This window comes from Pithys albifrons, chromosome 3 (assembly GCF_047495875.1).
Source record: "Pithys albifrons albifrons isolate INPA30051 chromosome 3, PitAlb_v1, whole genome shotgun sequence".
NCBI classification, from domain to species: Eukaryota; Metazoa; Chordata; class Aves; order Passeriformes; family Thamnophilidae; genus Pithys; species Pithys albifrons.
This window is the reverse complement of record NC_092460.1, coordinates 95,566,250-95,583,144: the sequence shown is the minus strand read 5'-3', so window position 1 is coordinate 95,583,144 and position 16,895 is coordinate 95,566,250. Positions and strand designations below refer to the sequence as shown.

The window sequence follows — 16,895 nt, the reverse complement described above, 5'->3', positions numbered from 1 at the left end:
GTGAACACACAACTCTTGGACTTCATCTCCAGGAAAAGGAGAGTGAGGGTCTGTGTGGTTTAAGCTGCTCCCAAGGGAGGATAAAGACAAAATGATTCTAGCTTTGCAAAAGGTTGAGAACCCGAGTGGAAAAAGATGAGCCACGTTTTGCCAGAGATGCCATCAGGAGGAAGATTGAAAATTTAAACCTTCATGAGACTGCTTCAGCTGCAGTGACTCATTTTTCACAGACAGAAGCCTTTGTAATTCTTGCTGCAGTAACAATTATCCATGACTTTTTTTTCTTCTTGGTCTGAATATCAAGGAGTGAATTCCAGAATCTGGGAGAAGCTTCACTAGAGCTGGTTTAGTGCAGTTCAGCAGAGGGATGGATCAGTGTGTCTGGCCAGAGCAGGATGAGCAGCGAGACTCCTGCCAATGGGAAAAGATGGGCTCCAGCATCCAATTCCAGGACAGGGCTGCTCAGGAGCCCTTGTTTGCTGACAGCAGGCACAGCCGGGAGCACTTGCAGAGGAAACAATTCAAAATGTTGCATACTTGGTGCTGGTAAGTAAAATAAACAAAATAAAGTGGGTAATATCCATGGAGATAACCCGCTTGCCCCCAGCTTTACTGAAGGTTATCACTGGACAGCACAGCTTGGTGAACTGACTAAAGGAGTGATCACAATTTTCAGTATAATCACACATGCAATAAAAAAGCCCGAGGATTTCTCCTCTTTCCAGGGAATAATTCAGCTAGGAATCAAAAGTTCATGCACTTATACAAGAGCAATAAAAAAAATTAAATATTTATTTTGAATAACAAGCTTAAGTTCAAGCTGCAATGTTGGCAATGTTGGTTTAAAACACAGATCACAAAAGCGTGCAGAAAAATGTATTTGAGCAAAGAACAAAATAATACTAAGAATTATACTAAACAGCTGCTGATTTTTAAAGAAACAAAAAAGGCTTGTAATCACTATACAAAATATAAAATGTATTAAACACTACCATCCACAGAACAGAGGTTTATTTTAGTTTGATTATATTTAAAAATTATTTGTGTAGTTATTTATATAGTGAATTGTAAATGAATATTATACAGTAACCTCCTTTTGGTCTGCAAAACCTTTGTTGCACTATAGCACATCCAATCACGTTGCAAAAGAAAAAAAATTATTTGTCCTTACTATCAATAAAGAAAACAATCATTGATAATACAGTAAATATTGTCAGGTCTACAAATAATGAAATTCAAAATGACTCCTTCGACTCTGAAGTGCTTTCCATGCAAAAAGTCAGCACTTGCTGAATAAACTGAGTGCACTACCAAGCAATGTCCAGGGTTGTAGATGCTCTTGGTAAGATTAAACCTTAAAAAAAATTAAAAAAAAAAAAAAAATCAAAGATTGAATGCAATCATGCAACCATCTTACTACTGGGTAACCCACTGTGTCGCTTGTCAATTTATTGCCTTTCTGGAATATCACTCAAGGCATCAAAATTAGATTCATGATAAATATACACATAATGAAAGGACACGAACTGCTATTTGACACTACTACTGGTAATGTCTGTGCTACGTGAAAGCACCTTTAAAAAGAGCCTATGCGGCAAGAGATAAGTGTCTAAAGATTCAAAATGAATCAACAGTATTGGATAACAATATAATTCTCAACTCAGAAGCTGCCTCAAGATTAGGTGCATCTTCAGTTAATGTAACAGGAAAAAAAGGCAATGGATTTTATTTTATTATTTGTATCCACTCATAAACTGACCTAAGGCCACCAGATGTGCAGACACAACAAGTTTTCTTTTCTTTTTTTTTACAGTTCTTTAAATTGTAGGATGATAAAGGAATAGATCTATTCAAAAACAAGCAGCTACTTGATCTCTATTAAGAGGTGGCACCGGGCGTGGGGTTCACGTTTTGAGTGGCCACCTGTGGTGCCACTTCAATGATCCGTGGCTTGTCTATAATCCTGGCCGTGCGGTTGCCCTTCTCCACGATGCCGATAATCCACGCTTGGTGGCCTTCGCCGTATTTCGGAGACTTGATCTCGGCGCAGAATCGTGCTGCCTGCTCTCGTGGTAAGCAGATGAGGAGGCCCCCTGGGAAGAGAAAGAGCACAGCATCAAACATCTGTTTGCAAAGCGTTTCAACCTTTATCTGCCAAATCCCTACTTGGACAAGCACTTGGTGACTTCAGTGGAGTTGGTTTAAATCCAGCAATTCCAAGAGAAGACACCATGGAAGTCCAAGCTCTTGCTTTGCAGCAAGAGGTCTGTGCCTGAATTCAGTGTTTAGTTTCATATAAAAGAAGCCAAATACACACAAAAGATGTTGGCAAAAGAACATGGTACTGATGCCAGCAAATGACATACTGAAACAACACCAGCATTGTAACCTTCCCCAGAGGAGTGCAAAGTGCCTCTGCACAGAAACATATTGTGTAGAGGTCATACACAGATACCTGTAACCACATATTGGTGGCAGCTGATTCTGTGAGTAATCCCATGGCCTGCAATGAAATCATTCATCAAAGCAGGGAGCACTGCCCTGCTGAGAATGCAAGAGGCAGAACATTAAACACCAGCTTGATCCAGTGCTGCCTGTGACGGTCCCTGTGACCCCTTTGAGAATTCTCTAACCTTTTGAGCATTCCCTATAAGTTTTTTACTCAGGCACAACTGAAAATATTTTATTTACTAACAAGTGCTTTCAGAAGCAGCACAGTTAACTAGTCAGCAAGCCCACCATTGCATGGTTAAAGTGCAGAGCACTTCCATTTTAAGAATCCCAAAGCACTCAAAAAAGGCAGCTTGGCAAGTGAATTGAAGATGTTTGGAAAACACAGGCAAGAGAGTAGATTCACACAAACAGAAATTTGGGCACATGCTGAGGCTCACACTCTTAGAGTAACTTGACCCTCACAAGTCGTGCCATGAGCTCTGGCCAACCTGGGGGCAAAGGGCCACCTGTTCCACCAGCTCAGTGCCACCTCCTCCTGCATGGCCCCCAGACAGGCCCTTGGCACCTTGGGCACCTTTACATTTGACCTTGGCCACCTTTATGTTTGCTTTTCCACATACACAGTCAGTCCTCTCAGCGGTGACTACAGATATTTTTAATTTATGGCCACAATGAAGAAGCAGCTACTAAACATAAGGGTAAGCAAAAGTGCAAAAGCAATTTTTTCAATTCTATATGAAGAAAACAGGTGTGCCAGCCAGAAAATATCCCCCTCTTTGACATTTCAAAATAACATCCAGGTATTTCCATCAAACACAACAACAAAAAACTGTAAGCTTGAAAACTACTCCAGATGTAACATAAAAATCAATTGCAAAGGAATTATGTGACATTCCCATGGAAGGCTCTAAATCAAATTGAAGAGAAACTTACATCCTGATGCGAGTCAGGGAAGAGGTTTACAAGAGATGGTGCAGAGAATGTACTAACTAGCCAGAAGGAAGGTGTACAAGTAAGGCAAAAAGGAAGTAAGAAAGAGCACAAAAAGTAATCTTCACTCAATTATCTTTTCCACACACACACTCGGTTTCTCAAATTTTGTATCACTTGTACATATACTCTGTTATCTTTCTTTGGTAAGATCAAACACATGTACAAAATCAGTTTCCAGGAAGGGGAAAAAAAAAATCACTTCCCATCTGCTGGCTGCTTCCCCCAGTTTGATCAATAATGCTTAATAAATGCTATGGGCCACTCTCAAACCAGCAGCAGGCTTCCTGTATTCAGGGATTCTATTTATTTCTTTGCTAGACTGACCAATCTCATTAAGCCTTTGGGTAAGGCCTTAAGGTTCTCTACAATTTATTCCATTCCAGTCCACATTACTGTGTTCCCAACTCCTCTGGTTTTTGGAGGTTGAAAAGATGCAGATACTTGGTGTCTGTCTTGGCTTCTCTTTTTAAAAATAGAAGTTTGGTGTTTGGTGTTTTTTTTGTAAAAGGTTTTGAACTGTGTTTGTTTTAGTAGTACTGCAAGCAGAGAAGTGGACACAGAACAGTTCAAAAGCAGGCTAGACAAAGCTTTGCAATTAAGAGCAGAGATACAAATAGTTCATGAATTAATACCAAGTGTCCTTTCTCCTGCTAATGGCTTTCTCCCACAAAGACTGACAGCACGATGAGATCATTAGCTTGGCCTCTCATCAGGCACTAGCACAGCCCTTCTTTTCCACTCATCTGCCTATTTCCACCAAATTTGCACAAACACCAAGATGCTGAGATACCTCTACTACAGCTAAAAAAAGTCATCTGACACCAAGCCAGCAGCTTCGAAAGTTATTAGAGCTGGCAAAAATGCACATATGCACGAATGTCCCATATAGAGTAACTCTGTGACTTATCTCTGCAAGCAGCCACTTTAACAAACAGAATTAATTCTTTGGAAATGAACTGCCTGACTGCAACTTTATCCACCAGCAAATCATGTAAAAGTGCAATTTTTAGAAAATACACCATAAGCAAGAGTGCCTGGAGGACAAAACAGATGACGTGATAGATCTTTTCAACACTGACTTTTGTCAGCAGGTGGCCAGCAAATGCATACAGGGAAAAAAACCCATAATAACCTTAAAATCCATTCAAATAGTTTTCCAGTAAATTTCTCATTGCCTGCCCACTCTGCTGAAAAACATCTGTTCACAAATGAAGAAGCTACAGACCGAGTGTGTCTGGAAGTTTGAGCCAATAGAGGAGAGTGTCTGTATGAACAGCCCTGAGCAGCCCCCAACGGGCTTTCTCACAGCTGGGTATCAGGCATAGGGAGACAGGCCCAGGCCTTCACATAAATCAAACCCAGGACACGAGTGTGCAGACAGACAGCCTGGGTCTGAATGAGCCATCCCAGCACAGCCTGCCCGAGCTCACACACTGCTGAGACATGTCAGGCTGTGCAGTGCAAGCCCAAAGCCTGTCTGACTGTGGCTCTACAGCTTTCAGAGCAGGGCTGGTGTGTCCACGTGGCTACAGATCTTTTGAAAATCTGGCATGTGCTGCTCTCTCACAAATCCCCATGGTCATCCCTAATGCAAGAACCCCAGCACTGTGATGAAATCAGACATGTTCTGAGTCACCCACAGCTCACAAACCACCAGATATGTCTTGCTGGTTTTGCCATCATCATCATCATCTATCTCTGCCAAACACAAGCTGCTCAGCATTTCAAAGACACCTCTTGTTCTCAGTCCCAAAAGAGATGCAGCTCTGAGGACTCAAGTATTTGGTTTGCAGCTCAACCATTCCAACACCAACTGCTTTCCAAACCTCTGCTGCACCCACTCACCTGAAAAAGCACCTTACACTTCCAGCTCTGTGTCCCCAATACTTTTTGGACCCTTTCCAAGTGATAACAAATGCTACCAGCACTCTGGCTAGGTGGACTCCTGGATATTAAGAATCTGTCTGCTACCAACCTTACTGACACAGTTTGCCAAGCTGCCATCAGGCATTTCTGGTCCCTTCTGTCTGATGCTGGATTTGAACTCTTGAAAAGGTTCATGTCCCATATCCTGTTACACGTCTCCTGAGTCACACAGTCTCTGCAGGACAGAGAGTCCACTCAAACACAGATGGCCAAGGAACAATTCAGCACATCAGGGTAAGTTGTGTATCCACTAAGGGAAAAGTTTATGGCTCTCACTGTGATGCTTCTTTCCAGATCTTTGGACTGTTTTGCTTCAAGGGGCCCCCTCTGTTGTGAACTGCAGAGAACTTGGATAATACTTTGGAGAGCCGAAAGAGAGTGGGGAAATGAGGTAAAGAGAAAAAGATTTGTTGCTACACCATCTCCATTTCCCAAAAAGAAAGAAAAGTCGGATTAAATTAGAAAAAAAACATAATGGAACAGAAGATTCAACGGGAAAGCAAAGTATAAAAACTTCCAGCAGAAGACAGTGATCATGCTCATCAGAGAAGTGGCAGAGGCTTAAAAAGCAACTTCAAAAACATCAAAAGTTCTTATCACCTGATTACTCTGTAAATGTTTGTCCATAGCCAGATCCTCAGTACGGTCTGTTGTGTTCACTGTCACTGCAAGTGGCAGATTTATTAAACAGAGAACTCAAGTTCAGAGACCAAATTTTTTTCTCTGCTCCTCACAGTCACTTAAGAGTTCATAAAAGTAAGGGAGAAAAATCTGTATTCTTGGATGTCTGTATGCTGTGGACAGATAAGGCCTCACTCACAAGGACTGGCCCACTCATCACTAAACTTCACAGATTTTCATAGTAACAAACCTAACACCATCCTTTGTCAGCCAAAAGTACTGCTGGTGGCTTTACCTCAGAAAACTGTGCCAGTTGTGCTGGGATTTTCAGACATTCACTGTTCTGACGTTAACAGATAAGAGAAAAAATAGGTTTCAAAAGAATTCAGAATCATCACTAACTTGTAACTGCAAACTGTAGGGTCCCAGGGTTTCTACAACAGTGTTCCATATGGAAGTAGAAGACATTCAGAACAGGATGGTTTGGAAATTAGGCTGAAGAAGTCACTGGTGAACAGTTGTGTGGCTAATGCTCATTAGCCTGGCTACGTGCCAAGCCAACTGTGCTCCTGAATGCAAAACACATGATTTGAGCAATTGGAATCCAATTTTAATGTGGAGGTGGAGGGAGGGAAGACGGTGGCACAACAGTCCCCTACCTGAAGTCTCCGGACAAGTCCCGTGCATGAGGCCAAACATGTTTCCACAAGCCTTACTGACAGCAGCCATCTTGGCAAGAACAGGCAGGTTATGGATGACAAAGGACACCTCGTTTCGCTGCTGCTTGGCAAGGTTTTGTGCATGGCCCAGGATCCCAAATCCTGTGATGTCTGTAGCTGCATGTGCATTGAAAGTGTGCATGAGTCCAGCAGCTATAGGAGAGGGAAGGGGAAAAAAGCCACCAAGTCAGAAAAAACCCCAAATTATCTTGAAAAGCAACACTTCAACAATGTCGTGCACAGTTTGAATGAAGTTGAATACTTTTAATCCAAATGGGGTTGTGTTAAATTAATAGAATAAATAAGATCATGCTAGAAGAGAATTGGGTATCACCAATACTGCATGTGACACTTAAAAAATTCAACTCGTATTTAAGATATTAAATCATACTGAAAATCTGTCATCAAAGTTGCATTTATGAGCATGCTCTGTTAAACATATGCTGCTAATTTATACTGGCAGTTTAAGAAATGGTTTTGCTTCATATTCAAACTTCCCAAAGCTGAGGGCCAGAGAGGTTCTGAGCTCAGCTTTGCTTCACTAAGGGTAAGGACCAGACAGTTTTCTCACATCTCTCTCTCTGCCACTCAGAAATTGGTGACATCAGAACTTAAGTTCTGGATACTACAAGTTTAAGAGCTTAAGAACAAAGCCTGTGGGGGAAGGGCCCCAGCCTCCCCACCTATGCATTCATGACATTCCTGCACATTTACAGCTCCTGGGTGGGAGAAGGGCATCTCCTGCATGCAGGACAATAGCACCAGTTAAGAATATTTAAGTGTTGTCAAAGGTGCCTGATAAGACAGTGAGTGGGAAAAAGTAAAACCAGGAATGCTTTGCTTTTCTCTGGTGCTTTCCAATACATGACCAGGACTGAGATTTTTTTCCATAAGACAACCCCGTGTCATTTATTTTTCCTGGAAGGCTTTGTGAAAGAGTGAAAAACTGGTGGGATGACATAAGAAATGAAAACTGAATACAAAATACATTTAACTATCCCTGTTCCTTCAAGTGAGAAGTAAGGAAACACATAATTCAATTCTCTACTCTGTCAAAGATACTTTGAACAAGTAAAGGAAATACTGAAATAAAATTTCTAAGGTAAAAGCAGAACCTAACCTCAACCAAAACTAAAAAGATAAAAACAAACCAAACCACAAAACCAGGAAAAAGACAAACAAACAAAGTATGTGTTACACATTCCACACTTGGGGAAGCACAGAACATGACAGGATTAAAAAATCCCAAATTTAAATCGAAGTGTACATAAATTAAAAGCTTCTCCTTTTATATTCTGTTTCAAGTTCCTTTAACCTTATCACTATCAGGCCTTCTCCATGCCTGACAGAAGATAAGGAACAAATCCAATATGTCCCTTTAAAGCACCTTTAACTCTCTGGGATGTTACTTGCTGCCCTCACATGAGTCACAATCATATCCAGCAGCTTTATGTTTTTGCTGTGTAATTAAAAGAAGGTGTTTGATTTTAATATGTTTATTTCACAAACACTGACTAGCAAAAAGATGGGGCAGAAGGAAGGGATAAAGTGGTTGTGCCACACTTTGCAATGACTGTGAAATGAAATTTGGTATGGAATTGGAAAAACTCACAAGCCCCTTTGTGCCCTCCTTACCTGTTCTGTTCAGTCGTGCCATGTTCATCATTGCTTCCTGGTATGCCAGTTCTACATCTTCTTGCGTTACCACAAGCTTGATTTTATTCCACTTTTCAGGCTATTGGATGAAATAAAGATCACACTTGTAGATTTTCAGCTTTATATTTTAAAGCATACTCGAACAACTTTTTAAAAAAATTCTTAATCCAAAATGTACTTTTCTTAAAACTCAGTTCAAGAGGGGCAAAAGGTTCCACAGTTAGAGGTGTGAGCCTTACCCTGCTGTACCCAACATCTGGTAGGCACTGAGCACCTCAAATTCTGCTTCCAGCAGCTGAGTGGAGTGAAATAAACTATCCCAGGGCAAAGAACACCTTCAAGGCAACTCTGGAATGAATTCCCACAGCCAAATAAACAGAACTTGGTTGCTGGAAGTTGAGATTTGTAATCTCTGATTTCCTCATTTTTTAAGAGATTATTCTTGATTTCACACCCGGACACTTTGATCAGGAAAGGCCACTGATAGACACCCGTCCAGGTCAGAGGAATGTATGCTAAGGTAGGATATTATCACTCTGGTTTAGGATTAAGGAACTCTCATTAGCCTCCCTTACAGTTTAATACCAACATCCCCTTTCTCCCATTCTCCCCTGTCTTGTATGGACATCACATTTCAAACAATGCTTTTTCACTCCAGAAGGTTTCAGAACAATTTAGGAAACAGGACCTTTAAAAAGGGCAAATCTTTCATTCAATGTTGAAGTGATTCCAGACACAGAATGGAACAAAGCAACTATTTAACTGTTAAGAGCAACACTACAAACTAACTTAACTTTTTTGCCCAATGAAAAAAAAAATACAAGTAACTGAAAGTAAACAAATATATGGATTTTTGAAGCCACAACTCCTACACTGCCGTTCCAGAGAGTAAATGCATAGAACAAACTTATTACTAAACCAAAGGTGTAAAAAGTACTAAGACTTGATACTGGGCAAGGATCTTGTCTTAACAAGTGAGTTCTGACTTCCAGGGGATAAGAAAGAATCCTTAAATGGCAAAAGGGGGAAAGACCGGCCAGCCAACAATAAATAAGCTGTTAAAGAGCAAGGAATTATGGCAGTGGGATCAGTTTCTGAAATTAGGTTGAACTAGATCTACTTTAATTAAAAAAGAAAATGAGAGACCTGGTCAAAAAATAAAATAGAACTGTTACAGAGGTGACAGAGCAGAGATTATTCTTATCTGGGTATGACTGAAAAACCTGAGCAGTCATTCTGCTTTACTTTTCAAAAACACAGTTCTGAGGCTGATCATGGGATGGAAACCAGTCAGATGATGGGAATGGAAATCAGGAACAATGTGGAAGCAGAACTCAAGGCTGAGGCTGTAAGAGCCACAAACAGGGGTAGGATACAAAGAGGAAAATTCCTTCCCCTACAGCAATCAAATACTGGGGTTAGTCAACAGGGAACAAAGGCAGAAAAGTTCACAAAAACTCCCAAACAAGTTTTAAAAGCAAGCTAAGATTTCCAAATTGAAGGGTCCATAAACAGGGAGGGCCAGAGAACCCTCTCTGAAGGGGCACATCACAGCAACCCCTTTCCTGCATTTAAGCTGAAAGAGGAAAAAGCAAAGGGATGGCAGTTCCCAGCTGTGGGCCTGCCCGACTTCCAGAGCCATAGCCAATGGCTCCATCACACTTGGCACATCCCTGACCTGGTCCCTGGAGCCCCATGGAGCCCAGCTCCCTGCAGGCTCTGCTGTCTCTTCCCAGAAACACAGCTGGGACTGGCTGCGACAGTGGTGGCAGCAACCAAGCAAGGAGAACAAATTTCACCTCCATTTGGATCTTCCTTTTTTCACTTGTTACCGGAACTTGCTCACTTTTCCCTCAGCTTTTAGGTTGTTAGGTTTTTTTAAAAAATTGTTTCAGCCACAGTATCTCTACACTCCAGTTTTCCTTTCTTCCTTATGCATAAACCTGATGTGCTACAGCTTGTCCCACACACTTTTTAATATGAAGTCCAACTCCCTACCGAATTTGATTTACAGGTGGATTTGGGATGGCCAATTCCAGTTTCTCATTCCCTACTCTTTCACAAAACAAATCTAAAGAAAAGGCAGCACAGATACTCAGAAATTTTTCTTCCACAACTGAAGTTATATTCTGTTTACACAAAATAGGAGGATTGATATCCTCACTGTCCTCATTTTTTAGGCCTGAAAGTGTTTCTGTTTGACAGTCGAGGAAATTAGTAGTATTTGAAATATGTGGAAGTTCAGAACATCCTTAATTTGCAAGTCGGCTCATCAGTACAATAACAGATATGTTAAGAAGTAAACTTATGGCTAGAAAACATACTATAAAATTGGTGTGTTGCTGTTTCATTTCATTTTCATATCAAGATTATCTGAGGCCCTGATCTCTGTATCTGTTTGGGAAACACAGGATTCTGAGGAGGTCAGAATTGCTAGGCCAGATTGTATGAAGAAAGAGGAAAATATTTTTCTCTTGTTGCTCATGCTTGAGACTCCAAAGAAAGTTTAAGCTGGTTCTCTCCTACTTTCCTAACACTAGCTCAGTAATTAGAATTCATCTGACAATGCAGTGGCCAACAGCCAAACAAAGTAGATTCCAGCTCAGTTCTCTGCCAGTCTATTGGCTCAGTATTCCCAAAAGTAGAAAAGATGCATCTTTTTAAAGTGTAAACTGAGCAGTTATAATTCTGAAGACACATACTGGGAGCCAGACAACATAAGCAGATGCCAATTTTGCAGTCACTTTTCAGTTCAGTAGTTACATTTTTGCCTGAAGTAACAGATGGAAGTATGTCTATGTACATAATGCTGCTAGAAATATTCTTATTGAATGCACAGGGCAATACATGTGAAACGTAGATATACTTCCATGTACACAAGCAGAAAGCCCAAGAACACAGACAGCACTCTTGGCCTAACTGCCATCAATGAGTGTTGCCAATTACTTTGGCAGGTGGAGCAGGGAATCATTTCACCCAGGGTGCTAGTCTGTTGTTCTGTTAGTAAACAATTTTATTACAGCAATGCCTGAGAAATAACTAAGAATTAGGTGCAATTAAGAATGGCTCACTAAGCACAAAATAGTGAACTGCCTTGATTCTGGTAGTTTTGCACAGAAGCAGGGAAGGCTGAGACACCAAGGAGGAAGGAGGAGAGCGAGGTGATAGATCACTTCCATCTGAGCTGAACTTGGTCACTTTGAAGGAATAAGGAAGGTCACCTTTAACTCACAACTCTCTTCCCTGTTTCTTTTTCTGCAGTGTACTCACAATATCCAGCCACTGGTGCACAGCTACAGCCACTTGTGTTCCCAAGGGTTTAGTTAATACAAGCACATCTCCTGGCACAGCATTGTCTGGCCTGAAAACAAAGAATTCATATATTAATTACATAGCAAGATTCACAAACATTATTAAGAATAAGTGCTGATAATTACATTTTCACAGACCCATGTATCTTGTTGCACAGTTAAAAAACTGACACACTGCAGAATTACCCTTTGGGACTCATTGCCATGCAATATTATTGAGCAAACTGCTGCAAACTTATTTAAAAGTGCTAATCCTTCTTTCTCAGAATAGAACAATGCTTGCAGTCAGACACACACCAAATTACACCTTTTCTTTCAATTTACTGGAGACATAAGAGAGGAGAGGGGAAAAATTGACCTTTGCTACCCAGGGCATACGATACCCAACACTTGGATCATGAACAAATTCGTTTGTATAACATGCCACAGCAGGACACGGAATCAGCTTCTGTTAAATGGACAGTGTTGTAAAGACAACAATTCTGTAGTTCTCTACAGCCATTAACAGGATAATTGGGAGATGGTTTAGAAATGTATGTATAAATGTGACAGAAATTCATGTTCAAAACAGTCTTCAATACCTTTAAAGATTAGCAGCTTAACTCTCCTGTGAAAAGGAGAATAGCATCAAAAGGTACGGGGTGGGGTGGGGTGGGGTTGGGGAGAAGACGACATCCTGTTTAAAAAAGCAAATAGATACAAAGACGTAGCATCTGTTGAGTGCTGAGGACAAATGCAGGCAGGAGAAGGTATTGCTTTATTCACCAGAGACACCACAAAATCACAACATGGTGGTTAAAGGATCTTTACTGTATCCCTTCAGACCAGTGCCTTTGATTGTTTAGTAATTTAACTTACATTATAAATTCATTAGGCTGACAGACTGTCGTGGCCACTCCTCCTAAAACAATCCAGGGATTTAACACTGTTTGGCCACCAGTAACAGATGTTCCTGCCTCTTCTGCTGCATCTTTGAAACCCTGGATAATTAGAGGCATCACTTTGTCTCTTTCCTAGGGATCAAAACAGAAGTCAGAGTTCCATACACAGCAGTGCCAGTCATTTCAAGACTGGTGCAGGGCTTTAATCACTCAAGCCAAATGCCCTCATGGCAAATAGTTCAGGACACAAAAGCCAGTCTTTGGAAGAGTCCAGCCTCCTGAAAACTGCACATTATCTCACAGAATTATGGTTTTACAGCTCCATGTAAAAGAGGTGGAAAGACACTTACACTGAAGAAACATTCTTCAAAAGGTCATGTAAAAGCAACCAGAGTTCTAGGAACTCATAACAACTACCCAGCTGCTATAATCAGGTACAGCCACAGCAGTGCAGTGCAGTAAGGCAAAGTAAGGCATTTGGCCTCCACTAACAAGAAATGTTTCAACTTAAGTCTTTCTAAAAATAAATGTCCCCTTGTTTGCTACAGCAAAACAAACACACATGCTGGTCACTTCCACATTAAAAAAAAAAAAAAAAAGGCAAGCAAACCCAATCAAGAACTTTATATCAAGACTGATACATGAAGTGGCAATCAAATGCTGGCCTTGGAGCAGTATTGTTCTGAACTGATAGAATGAGGGACCCCACTTTGACAGGGATGAAAGTAGCAGATTACAATGCCACAGAAAACAGAACTTTTAGCACTTGACCTCAGAATGTTAATGAGGCAAGAGCCATACTATGAATCGAGCTATTCAGTAAAACCATCTCTTCTTTAAAAGGGTTCACACTCTGAAGAGAAAATACACTAGAGGAAAATTCACAGCACACGTAGCTGTTCAGGTAGTCCATCAAAAGAAAAAACAAAAAAGCCTTACCCTATCTGTCATTTTATTGCTGATTCCAAGGAGCATCAACATGTTGTCGCATTCTGTGACCCCCATGGCATAAAGGTCACTTAGGACATTGGCACATGCTATCCGCCCCTGAAAAAGAAAGAAAAACAAAAAAAAATCTGCAGGACTGTAGGTGAATGTTTAAACAGCTGCCCTGAACAAAGCTTCCAGTATGTGTTTGCACCCTGACACAGGCTCCAGCATTAAGAAACTCAGATGTAGGATGATCCATTTTGCACTATGTGCCCATCTAGAAATCCAGGTATCTGCTCCTTTTACAAGTACAGAATGTTCATCCCACCTGTCTTGCTCAATATTCTCTCTCACTGACTATATGGGAATCCCAGAGTTCAGACTAGATGCCTAATCTGAGAGGCTGAAGTTAGGCTGAACAGTCTGATAACAAGCTTAGTTTACTTCATCTGATACATTCCTAGTAACTTTACTCCAGCACAAAACTGTACATCCTGATGAAGATGACCATAGTATGGAATTCACAACTGCCAGGAAGCTCATCCAAAATGCTGTCTTGCTGTAATCAGAATACACAGGAGACAGAAAGCTCTTTGTCCTCTGCCCTCCTCTGGAGGCCATGGCTACAATCCTCAGTTTCCAGCAGAGTACTCTTCTTCCCCGAGGACACAGCTGTGCTGCCAGCACAGAGCCACACTGAGGTGTGTTCTCCGTCAGGACATGCCAGAGAGGAAGGAGCTCAGGGCTGCCAGGACCTTGCCTGGCCATCCTTTCAGAGCACACACAGGTACCGAGGGGAGGTGTCTGCCCACACTACTCCTACTGAGAGAGAGATGTGTCTACTCTGTCACTTGTTCAGGTGACAGGATCAGGCCGAATTTTGCTACACCACAAACATTTTTATTGACTGGTGTGTGTGTAGCTTCACTAACGAAGATTCATACAAGAAACAAACATACAATCTGCTGAAGATTCCTTTAAGTGGTCAGCTGACAGCACTGAGAAGCCACCCCTCACATCACATGAGCTTAGCTACTCTAATTTTACTAAATTAATGGATCTGAGTCAGGGTTTCTGGGGTATGGACCCAGCATAGACGAGACATCAAGTTTCCTGATGAAGATGCAGAACTTCCTGAAACAGGATGAGCCCTAGGACGATGGCAAGGTATTTTAAAATGCGGGATAAATCCTGTTGTGTTACTCTGGAAAACTCCATGCATTCTATTAAAGTTTTTTTAGGTTTACAGCTGCAGAATGGTAACAAGTAACTACCTTTATGATTTTAAATCTGTTTCAAAATCTGGTTCAAAAGCAACACAACCATGATAAAAACAACAGCACGCTTATTTGACAAAATTTGCACAATTTGCAATTTGAAAAAACAGTATTTTCAGGCAGTTACCTCACTTGCTGATGACATAAAATAACATCTCCAAATCACAATTAAATATAATCCAGTTTTTCATAAATTCAACAGCTTCCAGTAGCATCAGAGGAATCTCTTACATTTGGAACTGGAATATGGATGAATCATTTAAATCTTACACTATTAAGAAAAGAGTGAGCTGTGTATTGATAGATGTGGATGGATATTGGCTGTTAAATTATAGATGCCTGCCATTTCCCTTTTCTGGAAGGTAATTATCAAACCATTCTATGTTATCCTCAGTATTTACCACACAAACTGCTGGGTTATGCCCTGTTAGGAATGGCAGATAAGTTTTTAAAACAACAATGACAACAGCTGTGGTAGTCAGAGGTCAGGGTAACAATGTTTTTGCCAACTGCCAAAACCACTATGGAAACAAATTCAGTGCAAGTCTCAAGTCTGAAGGAGCAGAGAGAACAATACACAGCTTGTGAACACAGTGACAAACACGACAGGACTCATAAACAGGGGTCAGCCTGGCTCAGTCCTGCCTGCTCAGATATTTGTGTTTCAGGGGGACTATGTGCAGCACTAAGAACTATTTATAAAGACAAAGGATGAATAATCAGACATCCATCTCCAGTCCCGGTGAAGATTCTTCTTAGAAAGAGCAACAAAAAGGTTCCTGGAATGGAAGGAAACCAGCCAGTTCCCTGCTCCTGTACTCAAACAGGTGACCCCACAGTGCCACAACAGAGGCCAGTACCCCAGTACCAGCCCTATTCCCAGTGGATTAATACTTATTATGAAACTCATTTTCAATTGCTTTTAACTTTTCTAATACCCGGTTAAGCTGAATAAATTCTATGCGAAATATGAATTTTACAGGTGTACATCCTAGAGATAATTTTGCATGTGGACTGAGTGTTTCCAAGGACAGAGAGAAGGAGAAAGGGGAAAAGAACAAAGAATGATTTTGCATATAACTGCAGAACTTAGTTTTAAAATGGGCAGTGACAGAGTGAGGGAAAGCTGTTTTCTGAAGCAGAAATCGGAAGTTCAGTTGAGTCCACATACAGTTTTGCTTTCCTCAGCTATTCACTAATCCCTTCTGTCACTGCACCCAGCTTAGAGCTCATCTGCACTTTTGGCTTTTCCTCTTGCTCCCTCTCCTCCACCTAGGAAGAGAGATCAGATAAAGAGCTGCAGGCAAACCCTGTACACAGAGGCAGGAAGAGGCTCTAAATCAGGGAACACCTGCTCAAAGCCAGACTAGAACTGACTAGGTAAGGAGGCTGAGAGGAAGGGAACGAAGGAGAGTGAGGACTGACCATGAGTGATAATGGCAACAGAGCAGTAACAACAAGCATGGGCCAGGGGACATCTAGACTTAAAAAAGGAAAAAAAGCAGTTGGAGAAGCAGGGCCTGTCTTGAACAGAGGAGTCCACAGCACATTCCTTTATACAGTCTGGACACAAACTCGGAAATTCCATGTCTCACCATTCCTTTGCTTGTAAAAACCATCCATAAGCCCTGTGGTAAATTGTATTTGACTGTCCTCTAACTGAAGATGTTGGTCCACACAAGAAAATACATGTACTGCCCCTTGAGGTACTCCAGTCCTCAACAGAAGGAGGTCTGAGTAGAGGATCCAGCAGCATTAATCCTGCTGGATCATCACTGCCAGCACCAGCATGAAGGCTTGTGACAGAATCCCTGTTCTAAGTTAGCTTTTAGGAAGAAATACACATCTGGATTAGGGAAGTGGCCAGCCACCAGATTAAAATAATTGCCCTCAAGAATGAAAAGTGAAGCACTTGAGAGTCAGACAACACTGAAGTTACAGCTGCTGGTGCATGTGGATCACAGCACAGACTGTGACTATGATGCAAACACTGAAGCTGGACTAAGGCCAGACTTAAATTCCACTCCAGCCACACAGGCCTAAACCTCATCTGGGCACAGGCTCATCTATCTACTCCTGCAGCATCTGAAACCCTTTGTATCTCCAAGCAAACAACCCTCCCCCTTC

The 16,895-nt window shown here is 41.4% G+C and overlaps 1 protein-coding gene across 4 annotated transcripts in view; it reads right to left on the bottom strand.

Annotated features, from left to right (window-relative positions):
* Window positions 1-774: 774 nt before the first annotated feature.
* SEPHS1 (selenophosphate synthetase 1) overlaps window positions 775-16,895 on the bottom strand; it is a 23,942-nt gene continuing 7,821 nt past the window's right edge. For 3 of the 4 annotated variants that reach the window (XM_071552790.1, XM_071552791.1, XM_071552792.1), the window contains exons 4-9: window positions 13,501-13,608; window positions 12,539-12,693; window positions 11,640-11,730; window positions 8,349-8,448; window positions 6,654-6,866; window positions 775-2,093 (exon numbers count right to left, since the gene is read on the bottom strand). In XM_071552790.1, the coding sequence (XP_071408891.1) occupies window positions 1,879-2,093; window positions 6,654-6,866; window positions 8,349-8,448; window positions 11,640-11,730; window positions 12,539-12,693; window positions 13,501-13,608 (882 nt within the window). In that variant the 3' untranslated portion in view covers window positions 775-1,878. Of the gene's footprint in view, window positions 2,094-5,504; window positions 5,549-6,653; window positions 6,867-8,348; window positions 8,449-11,639; window positions 11,731-12,538; window positions 12,694-13,500; window positions 13,609-16,895 lie in introns of those variants that run through there. The other variant, XM_071552794.1, reaches the window with a different exon arrangement.